This window comes from Myodes glareolus, chromosome 13, assembly GCF_982192425.1.
Source record: "Myodes glareolus chromosome 13, mMyoGla1.1, whole genome shotgun sequence".
In the NCBI taxonomy this organism is placed as follows: domain Eukaryota; kingdom Metazoa; phylum Chordata; class Mammalia; order Rodentia; family Cricetidae; genus Myodes; species Myodes glareolus.
The window spans coordinates 4365929-4390781 of record NC_142038.1 but is presented as its reverse complement, the minus strand read 5'-3'; the positions used below and the strand labels follow the sequence as shown (position 1 = coordinate 4390781).

The 24853-nt window shown below is 44.3% G+C and overlaps 1 protein-coding gene across 1 annotated transcript in view; it reads left to right on the top strand.

The window, feature by feature from the left end:
• Cyb5a (cytochrome b5 type A) overlaps positions 1-17064 on the top strand; it is a 30426-nt gene extending 13362 nt beyond the window's left edge. Inside the window, exons 2-5 of the mRNA XM_048419035.3 lie at positions 8856-8984; positions 10493-10522; positions 15530-15564; positions 16697-17064. Coding sequence (XP_048274992.1) covers positions 8856-8984; positions 10493-10522; positions 15530-15564; positions 16697-16778 — 276 coding nt within the window. The 3' untranslated portion in view covers positions 16779-17064. The remainder of the gene's footprint in view (positions 1-8855; positions 8985-10492; positions 10523-15529; positions 15565-16696) is intronic.
• The last annotated feature ends 7789 nt before the right edge of the window (positions 17065-24853 follow it).

The following is a 24853-nucleotide window of genomic DNA, read 5'->3' as shown; positions in this document are numbered from 1 at the left end:
TGTGTGTGAGGGATGTCTGTGTGAGGGGTGTGTATGTGAGGGGTGTGTGTGTGGTGTGTGTGTGTGTGCGTGTGTGCATGTGAGGGGTGTGTGTGAGGGGTGTATGTGTGAGGGGTGTGTGTGTGTGAGGGGTTTATGTGTATGGTATGTGTGTGAGGGGTGTGTGTGAGGGTGTGTGTGTGAGGGTTGTGTGCGTGCACGTGCTTGTGTGTGTGAGGGGTGTATGTGTATGGTATGTGTGTGAGGGGTGTGTGTGAGGGTGTGTGTGTGTGAGGGGTGTGTGCACGCATGCGCATGTGGATGTGAGGGGTGTGTGTGAGGGTGTGTGTGTGTGAGGGGTGTGTGTGTGTGAGGGGTTTATGTGTGTGGTGTGTGTGTGAGAGGGGTGTGTGTGAGGGATATGTGTGTGTGAGGGGTGTGTGCGTATGTGTGTGTGTGCGCGTGTATGCTATCCAAACTTCCTTTGGGTTATTTTTAGTTGGAGCATCTACGGTGGTAAGCATTTGGTTTTCTTGGGTTTAAAGGAGTGATTTCCTTCCAAATTCCCCAATGAGAAATTTATGAAGAAACTTGGTTTTATATATAAAGTTACTTGGTTCACACTTTTTTAAAAAGTAATCGATCTGCGTCAGAAAAGTGGCTGTGGCCCCGTCCTTTCTTCTGATTGTAGCCTCCGTGTCATTTGTCCGTCTGCTTTCTCCACTGGTAAATTTCATACGGGCGTTTTCCTTTTAATCTCTTCTGGGATTTTGACCTTCAGCCTTTTTGGAATCAGAATCTTTGGCCCAGATGGGTGTTTCTGGGCTGGGCTCAGGATTCAGAGGAGGCCAGACTTAGCAGGAGTCCAGGACTGGCTGCTGTGAGGCTGACTGCCCTGGACTAGTTCAGATCAAATGTGTGCAGTGTGTGACAGTTTTTATTCCAACACTGTCCTGCAGCATCGCTGTGATTTCCTGGAGTTGGGTTGCGATAGCTTTTAGCCTACTTGTGGCTGGGTCCTTCAGCTCCATGTGTTGGGTGGGGACATCTGTCATGCCGTGTTCTTCTGGCCTGGGAGTGACCCTTAGTTCTCGTCTCCTGCAGTGTGCTGGCTTTCAACACCCTATGTGCTTACTTACTTCCAACCATCTAGTCTTTCATAGTTTTTTTTAATTTGAACTAATATCTTTGTTAATAACAGACTTTGCACATATCCGTGAGTAACCTGTTATTTTTTAACCTCTACTCCTTTATTTACCAGCTCTTTGAACTTCAGTTTTTGCAATCCAGAAAGGACTTAGATTGTTTTTTTAAAAATCCCTGTTTTTCTATCTAGATGTCTAGTCTTACTGTTTAGTCAACAATACAAAAGGCTTCTTAATAATTCTCTAATTGATATATGTCAAGACACTTGTCCCTGAATTTGTTTGAGGTTTTTTTTTTTTTTTTTGGTTTAAAACTATTTGTGCTGCTAGAGATGGTATTAGACAAGCTGGATTTCTTAAGTAGGTAATTAATGCAGTTATTAGATTTAAAATCAAAGGAAACCCAAATAACCGTGCACACGTGAACTGAGAGTAGTTTTCCTGCCCAGGGCTATGGGTAAGCTGTTGTATCCTGAGGAGTCCACACTCTAGCTCCCTCCCTTTTCAGGCAGCTTGAGGAAAGTCCTTGTCCTCCAGCTCAGGGGCAGCAGGGGAGTGGAGGAGATAAAGAAGTAGGGCAAAGGAGGAAGACCTCTGGAAGATTCTACAGTCCTTTGCATCCACCTTCCATTAGTCAGAGGTGAAGAGTGAGCCTGGGGATTAGTTTTGCCGAGGAGAGAGCATCTCTGTAATGATGTCTGCAGTCTGCTTGTTTGAATCTAAAGTAATGCTGACTTCTCTGGCAGCAGCATTTTTTTCTCATCTGCGTTCATTGTCTCTATGTCAAGAATTATTAGTTATTATTCTTGCAAATAATCCATATCATAACTAGTATCAAAAATTATCAACTTTTGTAGATCCACAGGTCTCAGAAAATCCAAAGTAGATTTTCTGGATCCTGTAGAGCAGTGGTTCTCAACCTGTGCTTCACAGGGGTCACATATCAGGCATCCACACCAGATATTTACATTGCAGTCCATAACAATAGCAAAATTATGAAGTAGCAGCATAAATACTGTTATGGTGGGGTCCCCACACCATGAGGAACTGTATTAAAGGGTCACAGCATTAGGAAGGCTGAGAACACTGTTGGAGAGTCTGATATGTCTGTCTCTTATGACTTCTCTTTGGCCTCCTTCTGAAAAGGGTTTGAAGTACCCCTTCACTAATATCTTATCGCTCTTGTCCTCATAACTTGAAAAGTAACCCCACGTCACTAGTGTATAACAAATGCATTCCAGGGCTGTGTGAGATACTTGTGTTATTGTTCTCTGGAGAATGCTTTCTTCAGTTTTACTGTAGTATTAATTGTCTTCTGTGTACAAGAAATCCCACTCTCTTCTCCGCCGGCAAAGCCGTTGCAGAGTGTGCGCCGTGTCATCCTTACTCCTGATTGTGACTGAAGTGGAGACTTAACAAGGAGCTAGAGAAGGGGGTGAAGATAAGGACCCTCCAGGGACAAGTTTACCACGTGAAAAGTACTGGGTCACGCATACGGGCTAGCCAGCTTTGCCTGTAATGTTTGGGTTCATTTTGTATGGCCTGGGGCAAACCTTTGTGCACTGTAGTCTTAACAAGAGACATGCAAGTTCCTAGAACTTGGCTGTGGATGGTGTTATCATCTGGTCCCTTAGGGAGATTTTGCATGTGCCACTTTGATAACTTTGTCTCTCATGACGAAAGCAATCCCAGGAACCGATGATCTCTTCGCAGGCTGTGTACTTTTCATATTAAATTTTTTGGATAGGTGTGGGGTGGGGAGGGTCATGGCTGACTTCATAGCCAGATAAGCTGATATCCTGTGTTTATGCTTTTAACTGAGTTCATCTCTCACAGCAAGCAATTTTACTAATTACTTAGAAATATTAGGTTAGCATTATTAGTGAAAGATGGAACAAGAATCCGAGCTGACCAAGGGTCTGTAAATAGCACACTCACTTTGCTATGGATAAATGTTGCTCAATGAACAATCATGACCAAGTTTGTGATATTATCTCCTTTTTAAAACTCTTACTTTCTTTTTAGGAAACCAAAGATACACCTATTATGTTTTTGAATATCATACTAGCTCTCTGAATGCCACTGGCTGGGATGCCCAGTTAATGCAGTCAGGGGTAGCCCCACGTTTCCACTCGGTCATTCTGAATAGTGAGGGTTCCTTTCTTGTATATTCTCCTAGCTGAAATGACCTATCTTTGCCTGAGTTTATTGCTCTCATTCATTTAATGCTTACTTTCCTCCCTTACTTATATTTCTCATTTTTATAGGTAGGCCCTTGAATTCTAATTTATGATATATAGTTCTATATTTTTCATTTAATAATTTAACCCTAATTATTTAAATAAATCTTAAATGAGACGGTTAAGAAATCACTTCAGATACTTAGTGATTGCAAAGCAACGATTAAAGCTATAACTCTTAATCTATTTAAAGTTAATATGAATGAAATGTTACATAAGCTTTAATTCCACTGTACAAACAAGACTTGCCCAGAACCTCTTCAATGTCCTACAATTGGGAAGATTGTAAAACAGGTTTGGCTTGATCCTAATATCCATTCTGTAGTTACAGAAGAGTCCTTTGGTCCTTTGCCATTTCATACCTGCGCTTTTCCAGGGATGTGTCAGCTACGAAGGGTTTTCTTCTGAAACATTTTGATTTGTATTAGATTCTTCCTCCATTAGATTCTTCCTCCGATGGTTATTGCTAAGTGGAACGCAGAGTTAATAATTGCTGAGAGGGTGAATCTTAAATGTTTTTACTACAATTAAAGCCTGATGGGTGTGTGAGGTCATGGCTAGTTTAATTCGCTTGATTGAATCATTTCAAGATGTTTCTATATTTTAAAACATCCTGTTATAAACACGGAGGGAGAGAGCACCTATAAGCTAGGGATAGTTTGTTTTTTTTTTTTTTTCCCCTGCAGCTGCAGTGTGATGTGGATACCTGGGAGCCCACTGCTCATTCATGCTTGCCTCTAAGGGACATTGCCCCAAGTCACGCCTGAGGTGTAGGGCCTGCGGGCCATTCATGCTTAGTCAGAACTGAGGCTCTGTCAGTGCTTTTTCGTTTGTTTGTTTTCTGTTTTGTTTTTTTTAGACCAAAGGGGAAGTACATGCTTCTTCAGGATTGGAGTGTGTACTTTTTTTTTTCTTTTTATGATTTTTCTCCCATCCAATTATGAACAGGCTTGAGCCTGTTAACCTGTTCAGTCAGACAGGATTGGGTGTGTCCTTTCTTATATGCCTCATGATGCTTTGCACACAGTAATTTTAATTTAGTGGGTTATCTCAGGGAAAGGAGATTTGGATGAACCATTGGGAGTGAGAAAGTTCAGCTCCTCAGCTGGCAGGCATATGTACAATCCTAAAAGTAAAGGTCTGTGCTAATCTCATGTATTTAGTTAGCACATACTTGAAGGCATTGACGTAGGTGGCAAACACAGATGAAGAGAACAGGCTGAAGTCTGAGTCATGAATTTTGCAAACGAATATATACACGACTTGAAAGTGTAGCAGTGTGAGCTGAGAGGGAATGGGGAGAGGCTGTCGTGCAGGACGATAGGGAGGCCATGCTGGGAGTGGGAATTAAAGGATGGCGTCTGGAAATTGTCGGAGCAGCAACGAGATGACCATAGCAGTTGAGATCAAGGTAGCAACATTAACTGAGAGCCAAAAGAGTCGGAAAGAGTATATTTAGAGCAAGAGAGAGAGAGAGATATTATGCTTGAAATGGACATTGGTGATGTTTTCAAGTATATAGACGTGCTAGGAGCCTGGCACCATGAGGTCACAGAGGTTGTTACTCAATTGTCTTCATTAGTGGACGGGTGGTATGCAAACTGGAGATGCAATCACCAGGAAAGATACTGCAAGTGGATTGGGAGCAGGGCCAAGGACGGAGCCTCAGTGTTTGCACTTGGGTATCTGGTGGCTTTGGTGGGCTGAAGGACGGAGAGAACTTATCCAAGAAAGACAGCATTTCAAGAAGAGACCCATGATGAGAAACTTTGCTGAGAGCCAGCTGAATTTCAGGAGCAGGTAGCCAGTTAATTTCAGGAGCAGGTAGCCAACCTGAATTGTCTGTGATACAGTTTGGAAATGCTTGGTACCAGGAGTGCTTCCGGCCTCTGATTTTGGAATATTTGTGTACTTTATCGTCGCCTTTTAGGGACGGGACTCACCAGTGTGAGATCTATTTGTTGTACACACTTCTTTTTGTGTTTCATCCTAAGCCTTTTGTGTTGTCAAATACCACAAGTTAAGAGTTCTGCTCTAGGACCTTGCTTCTGTAGATGCATTGAGTCCCGTCTAGACCACTGCACCATTCCTTTTGCAAAAACAGATATCACCTGCATTTTTCTGTTGTCCTTTAAAAGCAACCAAACAAACAAAGCTGTTGTAGCCCTCTGAGTCAAAGCCAATAAATTTGAAACAAGTTCAGCGTCATTTCCTTCATCCATTATGAACTTATCTCTTTGGGCTTGAGAAGCAGAGCAAGCACCCCCTGTCTGCATCCGAACCCTGCAGATGTATCTTCTCCCCAGGACATTCTGGATTTGAACAAGAGACACACTGTCCTGAGTATAATAAGCCTTGGTGATGACATGAGCGTCCACAGATCTCGTAATGGAGGCCTGGTGCGCTGTTCATGGCTAGAGACAGTCTGCATAGTCATCAGCTTCCGATTTCCCTGCCATTGCTCCAACCAAGCCTCTCTTCCTGTCTAAGAAGACTGAGCTGTGTAGCGATGCACTTGTTGGAATTGGGGCAGGAACCAGGGCTGTCTTGGCTTACTCTTGAGGCTGGGTTTTGAGGACACAAGGCAGGCATTTAACTAGAATTAACTAGAGCCACAGAAAATGAAATATTCCTTTGGGATAATGGGAACCCTTCACAGAAGCGATTGGCTGTCTTGCTCTCCTCTGCCCCAGCGTCCTTCTCCACCTTTCCCTCTTTCTCTTAATCTACATGGTTTCAAGGAAAATACTGGCTATTACTAAGAGCTCGTCCCATATCTTTGCTCTTTTATCAGGACTTGAAGTTTATTTTCTCTTATAACAATTTTTTAGGCTTCGATTTTCTTATTGATTCTTTCAAAAAACTTTTAGGGTAGAGTTAAAATATCCAATATCAACCAGTTTATTTGATATTGTGTTTTTTCCTCAGTTATTCACACATACACACACACACACACACACACACACACACACACACACACTCGCTTAGCAGTGATCAGTGAGACCAGTAGCCCAAAGTGTTTTCTTCTTTGCTTAGAAAATTGCCTGACAAATGATTTAGGCCAGGTTCACACTGGAGACAGAGCTTCAGGTCACGTGCCCTTTGCTTCGTTTTCTGTTGGAGCTGAAGTGAGGGCTACCCCCTTGGCATTGCTCCTTCAGGTTAAGACTGCTGTGTAACTAGGATGGGACTGTGGTTTCTCCACCTTAGCCCCTTCAGTCCAGGATCCTCATGACTCCATAGCAGACCAAGGTGATGACATCACCTCGTTTGTGTTGTCCTGGAAGATAGGCTGTCTCTGGTGGACATCGAGACTCCGGGAGATCCAGTGAGGCTCACTTGTCCTGAGCAGGAATCCCAAGTTGAGGAACTTGTGAATTAGATCATTAGCCGAGGCGCAGTAGTGTGGGATCGGTCACCTCTGGGCTCTGGGGACTTTGGTCACTTCATATCTCCTACGTCCCTGCCTTTCTGCTCCTTGGTCAGATCAATGTTTGGCAGTTCCAGATTGTTCCACAACCAGAAAGTCTTGATTACTACTGCCACACCTGAGGAGCATCTAGAGCCTTCAGTGTACCCTTGATTCTTGCCAGTCACTTATTGTCAGAATGGCTGGAGCAGAGCATATCCCAGTGATGTAGAGGAATGTTTATGCAATGCAAGTCATGCTGAGGGCAGATACTAATATTGGGACCTGTTTATTAAGACACTGTTGTGTTCACTTAACATATTGATATGTGTCTGACACATTTTAAAATATATCCTCCAAAGTTAAGGAAGGGTTTCCTTCCTTGTTTATTTTATGTGTATGTGAGTGTTGTGCCTGAGTGTATGTATGTGTATCACATGTGTGCAGGTCCCCACCCACTGCAGTAGAATTGCAGGTGGTTTTGAGCCACCCCTCCCCCCTATGAGTGCTGGGATCTGAATCTGGTTTTCTGCAAGTGGCAAATACTCTTTCCTGCTAAACCACCTTTCCAACCCCCCAAGTCCTAGTATTTTTTCTGGTTCCCATCGTGTCTTAGTTGGTGTTCTATTGCTGTGAAGAGATACCATGGCCAAGGCAACTCATAAGAAAAAGCATTTTTAATCAGAGGCTTGCTTACAGTCCGTGGTTAGTACAGCAGGAGGAAGACACGAGTGACCCTGGAGCAGTAGCTGAGAGTTTTACATCATGAAGTCCAGGCAGCAGGCAGAGAGGGAGATACTGGTCTGGTGTGGACTTTTAAAACCTCAAAGCCCATCCCCAGTGATATAGGTCTTCTGATAAGATCACACCTCCTAGGAAGGAAGGCCTCATGGCCTTCAACTACACAGGGAGGTGGCTTATGGACCCTAAGGTAACTTATTTAAAGATCAGAATGAATTTGAACCAGGTGCATCTTCAAGCTTAATTTAAGAAGAATTTTAAGGGTGAGAGAGTTGGCTGAGCCATGAAAGGCTAGGCTCATAACCAAAAATACAAGAAGTGGGTTTTGTTTGTTTTGTTTTGCTTTGCTTTCCTGCCAGGGTGTTTTGGACGACTTAGCCGAGCGCGGTTTCCTTCTGCTTGTCTGAGAACTCTTACCCGGGAGCCTCTAGGCCTCATCCCCCAGGGTCTCTTTCCACTGTTGGACTTTGCTTCCAGAAGCAAGACTGTCCTTTGTTTTTCCAGTTAATGCAACTAAAAGCACTAAAATGCTTCTGCAAAATCAAGGGTTCTTCCCGCCGTCTCCATGTAGAAGCACACTGCCTTTTCTGTAGATGTTCTGGCTATACCGGTGGCGGTTACTTAGATCCCTCCAGAAAGAATACTGTGCTAGCCCGCACCTTCCTGCTCGTCCAGTGAGCAGCTGTACGGAGTGCATCCTGAAGGAAAGCTTTGTGTTCACCTCTCCCTGACCAATGGACGGTCTCTCCTTGGTCCAGAATCAGACTGGGAGTGTCCCAAGTCTGAGCCTTAAGTAGATGGCTGAAGAGACAGTTTAGGACTGGGTGAAGAAGGAAAATTTGGGGAATTTCCCAGAGAAGCAGAGCAGGCATTACCACATCTTTTAAAATAGTTTACTTGTTTTTATTTTATGTACATTGGTATTTTGCCTTCATGTATGACTGTGTGAGGGCATTGGGTTCCCAGGATTGTTAAAGACAATTGTGAGCTGAGCTGCCAGGTGGGTGCTGGGAATCGAACCCAGGTCCTCTGAAAGAGCAGCACTGCTCTTAACCCCTGCCATCTCTCCAGTTCCCACCACATTACTAAGGCCACCCGTATGACACTGTTGTTGCTGGGCCAGCACGGTGACAGATAACATCAGAGGAAGCTTCTGTAGTATCGTCACCAAGGAACTGGATCGTGAAGAAGCATGCTTAGAGTTCCCATTGTAGATACTTAGAGTCAGCCGTGGTCATCAGTGACGTCTGGGTAGGCTATTTGAGTCACTAAAGTAGCCATTTTTTTTTAACTCATTGACCTGAAAGATTTTAATGTTCATGTAATCTGTTCTCTGAGCAGCATCCCGGTGGGGAAGAAGTTCTAAGAGAACAGGCCGGGGGTGATGCTACCGAGAACTTTGAGGATGTTGGACACTCTACTGACGCACGAGAACTGTCCAAAACGTACATCATCGGGGAGCTCCACCCAGTAAGTCAGTTCTTTCTTTGTTTATGAGGCTAGTGTTTGACATTGGTAAGTCTAGATTTGCATCTACAAAAAAACTTTTAAAAGGAATAGAGCAAATTCTTCCGAGTTTAGAATACTTTGAGGCAGGGTCTAGTACGTAGTCCAGGCTGGTCTGGAGCTTCCTGTGTAGCCAATGCTGACATGGAACTGGCTCCTCAAACCTTATCTCTCAAGTGCTGGAATTATCAGTATACATCACCATGCTTAGCCAGGACACCATTTTGTCATAAAATAAATTGGCTCAACCTTTCTTTGCTTTGCATTTTTTGGTTATGGTTATTGCTGTACTCAGGGTCAGAATGCTGTGCTCCAAAGCTCTACCCTGGGGACACTCCCCAGTCTCTGAGAGCCCACAGAGAGACACATCCAAAGGGTGGGGAATCGGTCCAGTCAGTTTGTTCTCCTGCAGCCAGGGGAGTGAAGGGTGGCCATGAGTACACGTTCCCTGACGAGAGACAAACAGCCGCCCCAGCCCATTAAGCAAGCAAGAAACATTGAGGATAAGATAAATAAATACAGGCATATCCCTATTTTTATGTCTTACTGTGTGTGAATGGTGGTTTTTGTAAGAACCAAAGATGAAGAAAAAATAAAAGTAGGCTCTTTTTAGAAGTCCCAAAAATCCATTTTAGAGCAAATTCTGTTGATCTCTCTCTCTCTCTCTCTCTCTCTCTCTCTCTCTCTGTGTGTGTGTGTGTGTGTGTGTGTGTGTGTATGTATGTATGTATGTATGTATGTATCTGTGTCTATTTTTCTGCTTGTCTGTTGTCTTTTGGATTTACTGGGAGGTTAGGTATACTTAGACTCTGTCTCACTTCTCTGGAAGCTTTATCAGCCCACACATTTTCATATTTTCCAGAAGTAACATGGTTATATTGCATCGGCAAGGTCTGCCCTTGTGAGAATTCCTCCCTGTCCTGTTCCTTTAAGTTCTCTTCCCATGAGGAGGGAGGGTGGGTTCCATTTAGGTCACCTCCCCCTGAGGTTTTTCTGTGGTCAGCATTTAGATGCCCTTGGATTTTGACATCCTCAGCCTGAGGGTTGGAGAGTTTATAGTCGTATTTCTGGGAGATTTCAAGCTTCACTGAGGCCATCATAGCAGAAAGATGCATATCTCAGTGAACCTGAGAGCGGAGAAGGAAGGGAGGGATTTTGTTTTCAATTGTTCTCTGAATTGACAACTCTAGAAAGTCTCTAAACACCTCCACATATAACTAAGATAGTCATGGTCCATTCTGAACTCTGGGACTGTAGATGGAAGTGCCTCTAGTTCCTAAATCTACTGTGAATTTTTGTTGTCAAACCACACAGATCAAACTTTGTATTTAACTTTGCTGAATGCCAAATGCTAGTCATGGAATAATAATTTTTTTTAAATTCTCAAAAAATAAGTCAACCCTTTGAATATGAGACTTTTACAGATATCCTATTATTCTTAATCCCACCCTTTTCTTTTTTATCCCTTGCAGGATGACAGATCAAAGATAGCCAAGCCTTCGGTAAGTTTGCACAACCATCACAGAGAGTGGTGGACAGAGGTCACTGTGTGTCTTCATTGCATGTCAAACTGGGGCAAAGGTTACCGCCTGCACAGGTCTTTCTGGGTTAGGTAGATGTGTAATTTACTGCCTTTGCAAAAGTTTGCTTTGGGGTTTTTCCTCTATTTTTCTTACCAGTCAATGTGATTTTGAGGAGACCTTGTGTGTTACAACAAATACATTACTTTTTAAAACATCATAATTATCAATAAACAAAAGTCTGGTGTATAACTCGATGGAAAATACTTTTTTAAGTGGAAGCATGTTCTCCTCCCTGACTCAGAGAGGACTACTATACCTCTCCCTTCTCTGTAGCTTTGTGTGTCCTGGGCATTCAGAAAAGGTGTTTCACATTGGCATCCCCTCGTTCTTCAATCTGAGCTGACTTTCTTATTTAATTTGCTCATTAAATCTAGAGTAAGAATTTATGAGAACAGCCAGCCGAAGTTCCTGAAAAGTATAGCTAGGCAAAAGTTAATTCTGGCTCGTAAGTAGTGAAGGGCGAGGGAAGGTTTTGCTTTAAAAATGACAGCAAGGAAACCCAGCTTTTCCATTTTGCTCTGTGCTTCTGGCCTTAGTGGAGAAGGCACACAGGGCGAGCCTCTCTGAGCTTGCGATGAGAACTGGAAAGCCTGTTGTACTGTCTCTGCTGCCGAGATGCTGTTTACGGTACATAGTGTACATAACCCAAGAGCGTGCGTGCAAAGGCCGTGCTCACTCCGAATCACACGGTGCAGGAAAAGCCATGTGCGAGCGTTTCAGTGCACACTTAATACTGGTGATAGGCGTGCTTCAGGGAGAGTTTAAAAAATGAAATGGTGTTTAGAATCTGAATGCTGTCTGTGACAGCGGCTAAGATTCTGACGATTAGGTGGGTTTTCTGGCTGCTTTCTAGGCAGCTGACCTGCTGGAGCACCTGTGGTTGTTTCCTCTAGAGTATATCAAAGAAGAGGTCTGTTTCTGTCCTGTTAGATGTTTAGTATGTTACTGGTTTATTGTGAGTTAGTCACCTGCAGGAAAACAGGCTTTGGGGAGGCTTGTTTCCTGAGCTTTCATCTGCTGCAGGCCAACCACATCCCTAACCGTAGTGCCCATGCAGGTGTGTTTGGTGGTTAGCCTGTTGCATACCCCAGACCACTGGAGGCCACCCTCATCCGTTTGTTCTTAGAACATGTTCGCTGTGCAGCTGTGGGTCTTGGAGAGCTTGCTCAGCATGCACGAGGTCCTCAGTTCAATCTCCAACAACTGGCCGTTATTCTGCTCTCCTGTAATCCCAAGTCCTTGGGAAATGATTACAGGAGCACCAGAAATCATCCCTGGCAACATCGTGAGTTTTAGGCTAGCCTGGGATATATGAGGCTCTGTCCCGAAGGGCAGTGTTGAGGGAAGAGCATGTGCGTGTGCCTGCTGTGTTTGCTATTCCCTGTGGGTGTTTAGTTTCCTGTTTGAGCTTGTGATGTATGGAATAGCTGGTGGACGGAGCACACGTAGCAGAATGAATTCTGGGACTCACACTGTCAGCGTTAGTGAAAGACCTCCTGCCCATGTTTACAGGAGGGAGCAGCTCCCTCTCAGTCAGACACTGGGCTCCAGTTTATCAGTCGTGGCTCAGTGGCTGTGGAGCCTCTCACTGGACCTACTCACTGTGCAAAGCAGATACTTTTACTCTCAAGATTTTACAGGTGGACCAGCTTTGGGGTATTTTATTGTTTTAAAACAAACAAACAAACCAACAGCCAAAAGAATCCCTTTATTTCCTGTTGTGATTTCGCTTAAACTGGAGCGGAGCTGGGAGAAAGAGGGTGACCCTTGCTGGTTACTCCAGAGGCTGGAAGCTAGTGACATGGAAGAAAATGAGTTGCTGATTTTCCAGGTGCTTTGTTATTTCTGCCAAACAAAATTGTTTCTTAGGGTCCCATGTTATTGATAGGGGTTTCTGTCCTGCCCGGTTCCTGCAGTCCTTAAGTCCCAAAGAAATCACACAGAGGTCATTAATTGTAAACTGATTGACCTAGTAGCTCAGGCTTCTTATTAACTCTTATAACTTATATTAGCCCATTGTTGTGGTCTGTGTTAGACATGTGTCTTGGTACCTTTTGCGGTGAGGCAGTCACATCTTGTTTGCTCTGTGTCTGGCTTCCTCTCTGTTTGGGTGACAACTACAGACTGAAACTTCCCTCTTCCCAAAATTCTCATTGCCCCGCCTCTACTTCCTGCTTGGCTACTGGCCAATCAACGTTTTATTAAAACATGCTACAAGTGACAGGATAAAAGACCATGGTCCCACAGCACCATGTGGTCATCCTTAGGCTGGAGGATGTGTTCTGCAGTCTGATGGTTTTAAATAATCATCATACCTGGAGCCAGAGCTCAGTGGCAGAGCTCTTCCCAAGTCTGCATAAGGCCTGGTGTTAGTCCTCGGTGTTGAGAAAAAATACTGCTTACCTAAAATACCTAGTTTAATTTTGAGAAATATGATGGACTGGAGAGTATTCGCTTGAACCTGCCCAGAAGAAGCTAAACTGCCAATTTACAGAATCGGAATTTACAGAAATTACACATCTATGAATGAATCCCCAGCAACCAAATTTGCTTGCATAGAAGGTAGTAATAGTATTGGGTACTTCCTTGTTAATACTTTTCAGAGCACCATGATATACAAGGTTGTATTTGTCTCTGAACTCCTCAGACCTCGAGGTCCTGAAGCCCTGGTGAGCTGCCGTGAAAACTGTGAAAGTCACCGACGTCTGGCTTGTCAGTTGGCCTCTTCAGTTCCCGGAGTCTTCTTAGGAAGACTCCACTTTCAGGACTTCCGATGAAGTGAGCTAGGTTACATGAACTTCATTGAGATAATTGGTTTACAAAGGCTTTAGGGACTTGTATATTTTTTTATATGAAACTAATCATGATTTATGCTGACTCACATGACCTTTGAAAATTATTATCCGTGCCATGCCGGTAGTTTTTACTGCCCCTTGGAAGTCCTCCAGGTTGCACAGAAAACAGGTGGCAGAGAGTTCATTGCTGGTTCCCTAAACCCAGCTGATCCTCTCAGAGGACGGGCCACTAGAGAAAATGGGCTTCTTTATCCCTCTGTGAAGTGAAGATTATAGCTTCAACTCCCAAGCATTTTGGGTTTTAAGTCTATAAAGAAAGTAGACAATCCAAAAACTCTGTTTTTTTTTTTTAAGTTCTACCTTTTGGAATGTCATTGTTACTGGTGATGGTGGTGGTGAGGATAGCTAGGACCATTTTATTTACTTCTATTTAAACTTTAGAAATAATTTATTTTGTGTGTGTATGCACACATGCTTGTGTGCCACATACACACACACACACACACACACACACACACACACGCAGGTCAGAGGACAACTTTCAGGAGAACTGGTTCCCCTTCCATCGCATGGGTCCCAGGGATCAGGAGAGCCCGGGTTGTCAGGCTCTGAAGCAAGTACCTAAGCCTGCTGAGCCAAGTTGCCTGCCCTTAAAACCGTATCTTAAATGGCGTGGGCCCATTTGAACCTCAGCAATATTTTAACTTTACATTGGTGCCTTTGCGCTCACAATACAGACACCAAAACAGGGCGGGGGGGGGCAGGGAAGGCTACCTGAGGTTGCACAGGGTCTCCTGAAATGCATGCACCCCTGCCTGTATCTCAAGGGAGTGGTCCTTGCTCCCTGCGTCCTCACACTGTCCAGCATGCGATAGTATCGCGCCTGCAGCGGGCTCTTTGGTGTTGTCTGTCATTGTGTTTCTTCCAATAACGGAATAATATTGTTTGTGTATTTAATTGTCTCTCACATGAAAATTAACCTTGTGCTGGTTATGAATTCCTGTCATTACCACTATCTAAAATTGCTTAAAAGGGTAACAGATGTGACATTTTCTTTTTAAATGATTTGTTTTTCTTCCCCTACTATGTCAGGATTCTTAAAGGTGATATGTCAAGGTTGGTGTGTGTTGCTGGGCTGCTTTGCTCATGCACCCCTAAAATGAACTTGCTTTTTGGGGGGTTTCCCTAACACACCTCTCAGGGCCACTGCTCTGCCTTGCTGTGTCAAGCTACTCGCCTGGCTGATATTTTCCAGCTATGCTGCAGGAAGCTGCAGACATGACTCTCTGACGGAGCTGGCCTGTCTGTGGCTGCTTTTGCTGGCGCACTAACAGTTTCGCTGGTGTGGAATATTACAAGTGCTTCCTAAAATGTGTTAAAACCTAAATGTGTCTGCTTCGGTGGGTCGCAGTTCTTGAACTGTCTGAGAAAATATGTGGTGATGTTTTTTTTTTTTAAACGGTCCTCCTGAGAAGGCCTATGCTCAGAAAGTGCTGGAAGGTAAATGATGCCATTTGTTGGTGAGGCAGAGAGTTCCTGAGTTAGTCTGCTCTCTTTCTGGTGCCGCTCAGTGAGCCGAAGAAGTCTCAGAAAAGGTGGTGTAGCATGTGCCATGGCAGTGCTTACCATGCTGGTCGGCACGCTTGTAACGTAGCGTAGGCGCACTCTCGTGCCTAGCAGGTGTAGCTGACGTAAGGGACACTTATAGTTCATACTCCGTGCTGTGAAGAGTTAAATTTCCCTTCCTAAGGACAGTGATACGGCCTTGCATATGTGTCCACGAGTACTCTGTTTACAGTTTTCATGATGAAGTGCTTAAGTGTTAAGTGTGGATTATTATATGTATTCTATTAACATTTTCAAATTAGAGAATTTATGTTCTTCAACGATTTAAATATAGTTCTTTAAATTTCATTTTCTTAAAAAATGGTGAAATCAGTCTTTTTAGTAAGAAGAATTTGGACAATTCTTTTAACAATTATTAAAATTATTAATAATTATTAAAATTATTCTTTTAACAATTTTTAAAAGATAGAATTGAATAAAATGGTGATTTTTTTTTAAAATCTTAAACAAGTTTTGAATCGGGGATCATGCTCAGATGTTAACTTCATGGTTTTTTGTGTTCCAGGAAAGTCTTATCACTACCGTGGACTCTAATTCCAGGTACGTGCTTTTGTCTTTTCGTTTGTTTTGTTTTGAGACAAGGTCTCCTGTATGACTCCGGAGCCAGAGTTAAGACACCTCCCTGTAGCAAGTTAGCTTGATATGGTAAATAACCAGGCCAGCTTAAGAATCACAGTTATATTTTTAATGGTTGTAATGGGAAGCTCACGCCACAAGAATGGGGAGTCCAACTTCCTCTGTGTCTGTGGGAATAGCGCAGAGAGAGAGCACACCTGGGTCCTCCCAGTGTTTCTTCCTGGGGTCTAGGTCGCCACGCCTTAATTATATGTGATTGGTTGACAGAATTTCCCCATCATCTCCCCCTTTTGTCTAAACAAGATTGATCCAAATCCAATACAACTATATACAATAGGAACAGATACCAAATATAAAATTACAAACAATAAACAATATTAAGCAAGGAACTCATAAAAGTTTTACCAAGCATTCTATTTTAAGGAGTCTAAATATTGTATTGAAAATAAGCTTGTCTAAATAATGAGGAAAGTAATACCCTGGGTATGTTTTTTCTTGACAGTTTAAATCCATATGGCATAGGTATAAAGTTTGGGTCTTTGAAGAAGTATCTGAGAATTTAAAGCTGAGTTTCAGTGGCAGCATTAGTACTCGGGGTTCAGGCTCCTGACTTGGTGACTCTGGGGACAGGGTCTGCCCTCTGCTGTAGAGCTGGCAGACAGTGTCCTCCACACGGGAATGCCAATCCTCTGATTCTCATCGTAGTGCTTAGTGGGTCCTGCAAGAGGACAAGACACATCAGGAGCATTCCCCCGTGTGGTCTGTGATTTCACGTCAGGAGAAAGCCACTGCTCCGAGGCAGCGCCTGTTGAGAGAGCCAACGCAGCTCTCTGTGTAAAGAGTATGGGGATAGCTGGAAGCAGAGCAAGGGTGTGAGTTTTCTCATGGTGACAACAGGAGACAGCAGCGATGGCAGCATTCTAGAGTGTGCACTGTGCTCAAGTTACGTTTAGCGGAGCTGAGCTGTCCTTTTAGCTCACATGGTTCTAGAAGTAAGAAAACTAGGCTGTGGGAGTTTTCCATCCGAGGAGCGCGGGGGTTGAGGTCTCTGTAGTGAGGAGCATTCAAGCATCTTGTTGCGCTTGTATTTTTCTAGTTGGTGGACCAACTGGGTGATCCCAGCCGTCTCAGCCCTGGCTGTTGCCCTGATGTATCGCATCTACATGGCAGAAGACTAACTCGCCTCTCCAAACCAAGGAAGGGGAAAGACGGCCCCTCAGAAGGGAGAAAAGAAGCCAGTGTTAATCATGTCCACTGACAGACACCTTCCGCTGAGAACGTAATTGTAATATATCTGTTTCCCTTTCCTTCTGTGTTAGTGGAACCAACGAGGAACTCTTTGTACTTACTCTTCAACTCCGCAAATGTGCCTTTTTTTCATCAACTTCATTTTCATGTTTCTTCACTACATAATTTACTTATTGTAAGCACGATCTTTTTAAAATATATCTGGCTTTTAAAACATGCCGCCGTGTGTGTCTGTTTGGTAGGATGCCTCCAGTGCTTAGTGTTTTGGTTTATTTCACAGAATTGTTTAGTGTGTCGATTATTCAGACCCGGGTTGTCTGTGTCATGAAGGCTTGATTGTCCTTGTCTTGCTGATGTGGTGATGATAGCAGTTAACACACACTGTTACACGGCTTCATATTAGCTTCCTGACGAGCGTAACTGGCTGCAGCAGTGGAAGGAAGAGGAGAATGTAAGTCTCCACCATGGCAGGAAGGCCTAAGGGGTAGAGTGCAGGTCTATGACAACACTTTTGGATCAGGAAGCAGAGCGCTAAGACTGGAAACAAGTGGATTATCATCTTTAATGACTCATTCCTGCTAGCTAGGCCACAGAGGCAAAAGTTCCTCAACTCCCCGAGACAGTGCCACCAAATGGGACCCAGATGTTCAAACATACAAGCTGTGGGGACATTTCATAGCCAACCAGTAAAGTGCCAGTGTTGCTTCCTTTTCAAGAAGATTAAGATTCAGAAATTATATCTCAAAGATTGGTGATTTTTCTACTTGAAATGCGTGGTAGAGTATGGAAGTGACCTACAAGATGTAGAAAAGAGGCGCCACATCCTCTGTGTGACAGCAGTGTAAACCAGGTCGTGGACTGAGGAACGCTGTTGTAACGGCCCGTTCTCTGTTTAAAAGTCCTTCCCCAGAGACTCACGGTTTCGTAACTTGAAGTTCTACAGACTCCCCATCCAGAGACAATAGCAGAGTATGTTCTCATCTTAGGAAATACTGATTAAGTGACTCATCTGAGCACAGATCTTGATGGACTTGCTGCTTGCTCTTTTGGCAGAGCCTTGGATGCTGAGTGATGAGCCGTGAGAAGTTTGGTGAGGCTCTTCTTATCCCCCGCCCCCCCCCACCTCTCAGGAAACTTTCCTTGTTATCCCCTGCCTGGTGCGTTATTAGCATCCATGACTTTCCATTTTAAATGCAGAAACCCCAGGGGATAATTTGCTAGGTTGTACTTGTACTGAGCCCTGACTAGGTGACCAGAAGTGGCGTTCTTAAGAAATAGCACATCAGAAAGGAGCGTTACCATTGTTACAGAGCACGGATTGTTTCTCGAGGATCCTTTTCAGTTATTTTTATCGTATGTGTGTGAGTGCAAGCCTACGTGTATGTACTGCGTGGGTGCCTCGTATCCACAGAGGCTAGAATGTCGGATGATTGTGAACACGGAGGAGAACTGCCACGTGGGTGCTAGGAAATGGGTCCACGTCTTCTGCAAGATCACCATAACTTAACCGAGTCATATTTCTAGCACCGGTGAAGAGGGATTGTTTTATAGTCAGTGGCATGCATTGCCCTTTCCCGTTATTTCCCAGGGTGCTACGCGTCATGCTCAGTATATGCTGTGTCACCGAGTCACGCTTAGCCACTCTTCCTCATCACAATTCTTGTCCAGCAGGGGAAGGGTCAGGGTCGGACGATAGCATCTTCACCCTCTCCATATTGTGAACTCTTCAGAGCTTGAGACAGAAGAATGAGGAGCTATGAGCTGCAGTTGACAAGGGCATGCACATTTTAAAATAAGTTAAACACTTGTTAAGATGGTAATATTTTGCTAGAAGCTTCCAATTTTAGTGCATGGTAAAACATCTCTCTTACATCATCTGTGAAGTGAATTACATGGGTATGTCATATCCTAGATGGTATCGGAATTAATTTATAAATCAGTTTTACCATCTGCTTGTTTGGGAGGGAACGTGTGTATGTATGTGTACACATTAGTGTGGAAGTCAGAAGTCATCCTCGGGTATTAGCCCTCAGGTGCTACCTTAGTTTTTGAGACAGAATTCCTCACTTGGCTTGGACACGAGCCCCAGACATTGCTTGTCTCTGACTCCTTCATTGATGAGATTAAATATGCGTCAGCACGTCCTGCTTTTACACGGGCCTGGGGATTGAACTCAAGTCCTCATGTCTGTGCAACCAGCATTACCTTCCCACTGGGCTCTCGCTTCAACTCATGCCTGTGCCCACACTGAACTTGTCCGTCGGTATTTCTTCAGGTGAGAACAGTGTTGTACAGAGAAGAATTAGTTTTTATTGTATTTTGAACACTTAGAGTTTGTACAGCTAAAAGTAAAAGAGATGAAATTTTTGAGTTGTGTGTGTGTGTGTGTTGCGTGCACAGAAGACTGTGGCTACGAATGCCCATGCGTGCTCATACAGAGACCAGAACAGTGTGTCAGGTGCCTTCTCCATCACTCTGCCGTATTGCTCTGAGGCAGAGTCTCTTATAGAATCAGAAGCTTGACATTTCTTAGCCTGGCTGGCCAGTGAGCTCTTTGGATCCACCTCTACCTTCCAGAGCTGAGGTTACACTCACTAGCAGCTGTGAATTTGAACTCAGGTCCTCTGCGTGCAGAGAAAGCACACCTACCGACTGAGCTGCCTCCTCAGTCCTCCCATGATAGTTTATAATATTCTCTCTGCTGTTTGTTAGGAGAGTTTATGGCTTCTATGGCTTCCCATTGTTCCTTATTACTGTGCCATGATGGAGAGAGGACAGAATTATGGGAGATGCCCTGTGGCCTCCCCATTCCCAGGAGGAACCTGGTCCCTGGGTCAGATACAGCACATGATCCGTTCCTCTGGCCCAGTGGCCTCTCATGCATACTGGACAGAGCCGGTCAGTCTCCTGGTCAGGCAGCTGTCTAGACAGTGCCAGTGGGTGCTCCAGGTGACAGCTCCCTTAGAAGGTATCCCTTTTGAGGAGTGTTTGGATTCTTTCTGAATTCTGAGCTTCCGTATGGGACTATTTACCCTAGGGGCTGGAATGAAGTTGCTCAAACTCTAATTTAAATCAAATTAATTCTCATAGCTCTGGAAACCAAGCCTTGACTGAAGGTTCCAACTGGGTCTGGTTCCCTCTGAGACTCGAACTTTTCCCACTTCTTCCCACTTCTCACAGTAGCTTTTAGCCCTTACAAGCCCTTGGCCGACATATCTATCATTTTTATCTCCATCTCAGTTACCAAGTATGTCAAGTTTAGGGTCATGCTATGCTAGCATTGCCCATCTTAGTGTTTCTGTCTGCACATCCTGCATCCACACACAGTCACAGGACTTCTGTCTTCCGGGCACACAAGTGAACTTGTGATATAATCTCCTCTCTCTTTCCTTCCTCCCCTTTTCTTTGTCTCAACATGGGTCCCAGAGTCTCATAAATTTGAACCAAGTGTTTTACCACTGAGCTGTAGCCCCAGGCCTGATAGTTTAACCTGTGACTTAAATAAAGAACATTGTTTAAGGGAGGAAGGTGGGTCTTTCTGCCTCTGGATGGATTTGTTGGCATGTGTATCTGTGTCAGTTCTGCATCTACACATTCTGGGATCTCTTGAACCGGATTGGCCTAAAAACAAGTCTACTCAATGACAGAGTTACCATTAATGCCATCAATTCCATCCTCCATAAAGAAGAAAGAAGTGAAATAACTATGCTTGTGCTAACAGACTAGGTCCTCCTAGGGATGGGGGGCACAATGCAAAGTATGCAATTGAGAAAGTATTATCTGCAATCTTGATAACACCAACACTTGCTATGAAAACATGAGGCCCCAAGTTCAAACCCCCAGAATCCAAATACAAAGCTGGGTGTAGCTATGTGCTCTTGTAACCCCAACACTATAGAGGTGTTCGAAACAATCACTGGGCTCCTCCAGGTTCAGCGAGAGACCCGGTCTCAAGGCAATAAAGTGGAGAGTGACGTTGTGATGTTCTTCATTCTCTGACTATCACAGTGTGTGGACGTGCATGCGTACACACATGTATACACTGCACACTTGAACATACACACCCATTCATAAAACAAAAAGCATTAAAGTGACACTTGGCCATTTTTATGTCAAAAAGCTCAACTAGTTGTAATGTTCTTGGGACCACATAGAATTCTGGAAATGGCCAGATGAGTGGAAGCTTGAGTAACGCTTGTATCTCATATAATAGCTGTGTGGCCATTATCCTGTGGAGTGCCTACTCTACTTCTGGAAGCACTGGTTTGTGATCCTCATACTTCGCTGCTGAATTGATTTCCCCTCTATGATTGCACCTATCATGTGTTGGAACCCAATAACAGTTTACGAACCGTCTCTTTGAGAACAGTTCTACCTAAACTCTAATGTTGTCATGAACGTTCTCTTCACGTTCACAGTCTGACTCCACCAATTCAAAGTCTCGAGAAGGTTCATAAAGTTCTTGGAAGAAAAGTATAAATCTGAATGATCTGGGGTCAGACAGTGGTTTCTTAGGTAAAAACAGCAGGAGCACAGATAACAAGAGAAGAAATAGATACCCTGGAATTTAAAACAAAAACCATTTGTGTTTCAAGTGACGCCATTGACTGAGTATGAAGGAATTCACAGGATGGATGGAAGCGCTTGGTTCTGCATCGTGTGAAAGGGACGTACATTTATCGTGTATTAGAAAAAACTACCACTCAGAAAACACAGAGACTCACAACTGGTATAGAGAATAAGTGACTGGAACACGGAACCCTACTTGGGATATCATATCCCCTGTTCAGGGCTCAGGGAGCATTGAGGAAATGAGCGGTAGAAAGATTGCAAGAACACGACTGAGGTTGAGAGGATTTCTGGGCACGTCAGGACTGTTGCGTTCATGAGCTCAAGATTCTTGTTTCCTGGACACAACCCACAGGAGATCAAGTTAAAGTTCTAGCGTTGATAGGGAGAGCTCACCAGGCCCTGCCCCCTAGCTGAGGCACTATTGGTGGCTTCTGTGGGCGGGAGAGGGGCGTGGCCTCTATCTGGTTGCCCATGTTCTAATGGGTAACTCCGTGCCTGGGTGCATATGGAGAGCACTGATTGGCTTCAGTGAGTAATGAAAAAGAGGGGAACATGAAACTATGAGGAGAATGGGGGTAATCTGAGAAGAACTGGCTAGGGAGGAGAGTAAGATATTCACGCAAACTGTATGCCTGTATGAAATTACCAAATAATGAATAAACTAAAAAAAAACAAAAACAAAACTTTCAAGATAGCCAAAAGACCAGTATAGACTGCTGTCACTTTAGCAGGCTCAATGTCATTAGTTGTTAGGGAAATGCAAATCAGAACCTTAGTGAAGACTACCTCACCCCCACTATGATTACTATAATAAATTCAGAAACAAGTTTTGATGTGGAGAAATCTTGCCTTTTGGGTGGGGATGTAAAGGTGTGAACAGCATGGCCTCTGCAGGAATGGCAAGTTCTTCAAAGTTAAGTATAGAGCTTCATAACCAGCGGGCTCTTTGCTGGGTGTATGCCCGGAAGTAAACATGGGTGCTCACACAAAGACTTGTCTGTGAACCTGGCGGTGGTGGCTCACGCCTTTAATCCCAGCACTTGGGAGACAGACAGAGGCAGGCAGATCTCTGTGAATTTGAGGCCAGCCTGGTCTACAAGAACTAGTTCCAGGACAGGCATCAAAGCTACAGAGAAACCCTGCCACAAAAAACAAAAAGCAAAAAACCACAAACAAAACAATAAGAATAACCACAACAACAAAAAGACTGGTATGTGAATCCCCATTCATAAAACCACCAACTATAGACAAGTGGACTTGCCATCAAACTTGGTCCTTTGGGTTAGATCATTAGGTCATAGTAGACACAGAGCTGACTCTCACAAGTTCCTCTGACTTTCATATAAGCTATACTGTTAGCACCCACACCCCCCACACACACACGTGTAATAAGATACAATCTAATAGTCCCACCAGTGGTTGCTACAGCATGTCTCAAAATTTGAAAGCACACTAAGTAGAAAATGCCATTCCAATAGAGTGCATTTTGTGTGATCCCGGTATTCAGACCAGGCAGTTCTGTAGACACCATGGTTTGGGGCCTTCAAAGGAGGGCTGGGGACAAGGACAGTGACTAGAAATGGAAACAGAGTTTCTTTGGGGAATAATGAAAATGTTCTGATTTGATTATGGTGGCAGCTCGGTTGACTGCGTGGTTCTGAATAATCCAAAAGTCACTGATCTGTTCTGCATGAATTCTATCTCAACAAGGTCCAGCTTGGTCAAGATACCCTCACATCTGTGCCCTAGAACTTCAAAGTCTCCAGCTTTTATCTCCAGGGAACCAGTCCCTTTCACAGCAGAGTGGAAATCCTCCTCTATGTGGCCCGCTTCTCTAACTTTGCTTCCTGCTGTCAATACCATTTGAATTAGCCCCTTTCATGGCTGTATGTGGAGCTGGAGAAGGGACTTTTCTCTCTACTTTGTATTGCCTACTTTAATTATGTTTTAGCTAAATAGATGACTTTTGTCATTGAATATAAACTATCATCTGTATGTAGTATTTGTTTGCAGCTAGTCCGTCTAATGGCCATCCCTCCACCTCTACCTCCAGGGCCACAGTCTTCTCCCAGGCCTGCAGTTTTTCTCTTTGACTTGTTGCTACAAGAACTGCTAACTAGTCTCCCCTGATCTGCCAGGCCATGGCGTTTGTTAACTGAGTAGCAAGGCTAATGGGTGACTGATGCCTCCTAACTGCTCTTCCATCTTTAACCTGTATTTCTGATCCTTTGCTGCCATCATCTTCGAGTTATTCTTGGTTGACAGCATCGGGATATGACATTTGCGGCAAGCCTTGGCGAAGGCACCAAGTTCAGGGCCATGCCAAACTGCTCATCACCCATTTAGGACAGGGTGTTCTGAGAATTGCAGACAGATGGTTAGGTCTGGGTTTTGCTTGTTGGAGTATAAGTATGTTCAGCTCCAGTGGTTGTCCAAACCGGCAAGAAGAAAATCCTGTCTAATATTCCTAGCTCTCCAGATCCTCTTGGCTTACGAAGTGCTGTGGAGACGGACTTCTCTTCTCTCTTGAAGTTCACCCAAAACTCCAGGGCGAGGGATGCTAGGAGTTTATCAGAGGCAAACACAGAGGGCGGGGCCAGCCTCATGCTCTTGAGACCAAGGAAGTTCTGTTATCTTTCCTCAGCCACAGTGACTCGCAATAGCAACTGGCTGAGGTTCAGGTAGTGAGTTCCTTGGGGCCAGGAGAGTTCACATTGCGAGTAACATGTTCAGTTCTGACTTCCCTCCGTTTGTCCCAAACCTGAAAGTGACACTCTCCTCCTGGGAAAAAGATGATTAGTCTAGCACCCAAAACTTCCCGCTGAGGTCTGGCAGTAGGAGAGGACACATTCTTGTTTCTTTGGGGTAGGGAGCATGTGATTCATTCATGTGCCTGTTAGGAAAGACGGGCCTCTCCGCAGACGTAAAGAACTCCAATCAAACCAGATTAGGCCAAATTTAAAATGCCCACATTTAATAAATGCAGCACTCTTTGGTGGCCGGGAGCATTGGAGGTGGGGGGGGGGGATAGGAAGAACACAAGACACACAGAGGAAATGCACAAGCAAAACCCAAAACCTAAATAGCCAGTGGGAGAGGTCCTGGCCCTCCCCAGGGAGGGGTCAGCGCTTGGCAGGCTGGGAGTTGGAGTCCGGAGGTGGAGTCTGGCCCAAGACAACTCCCAGGGGGAGGGGACTTTGGATGAAGCTTTAGGCTCCATTAGGGCTCCTTTGGCGCCCCTAGGATGGATGTCAGGGACTGGGATGATGCTTCCAATCAGTGCCCACACTAAGCACCTGGTCGGTCCCAAAAGATTGGTTATAGTTGTTGATGTTTTCATAAATCACAGAAAACAAAATCATGGAGGGAAAACATGTGGCAGTGCCACATTAAAGAAGAAAGACTAAATCCTATTGTGTAGACACGTGTAAAA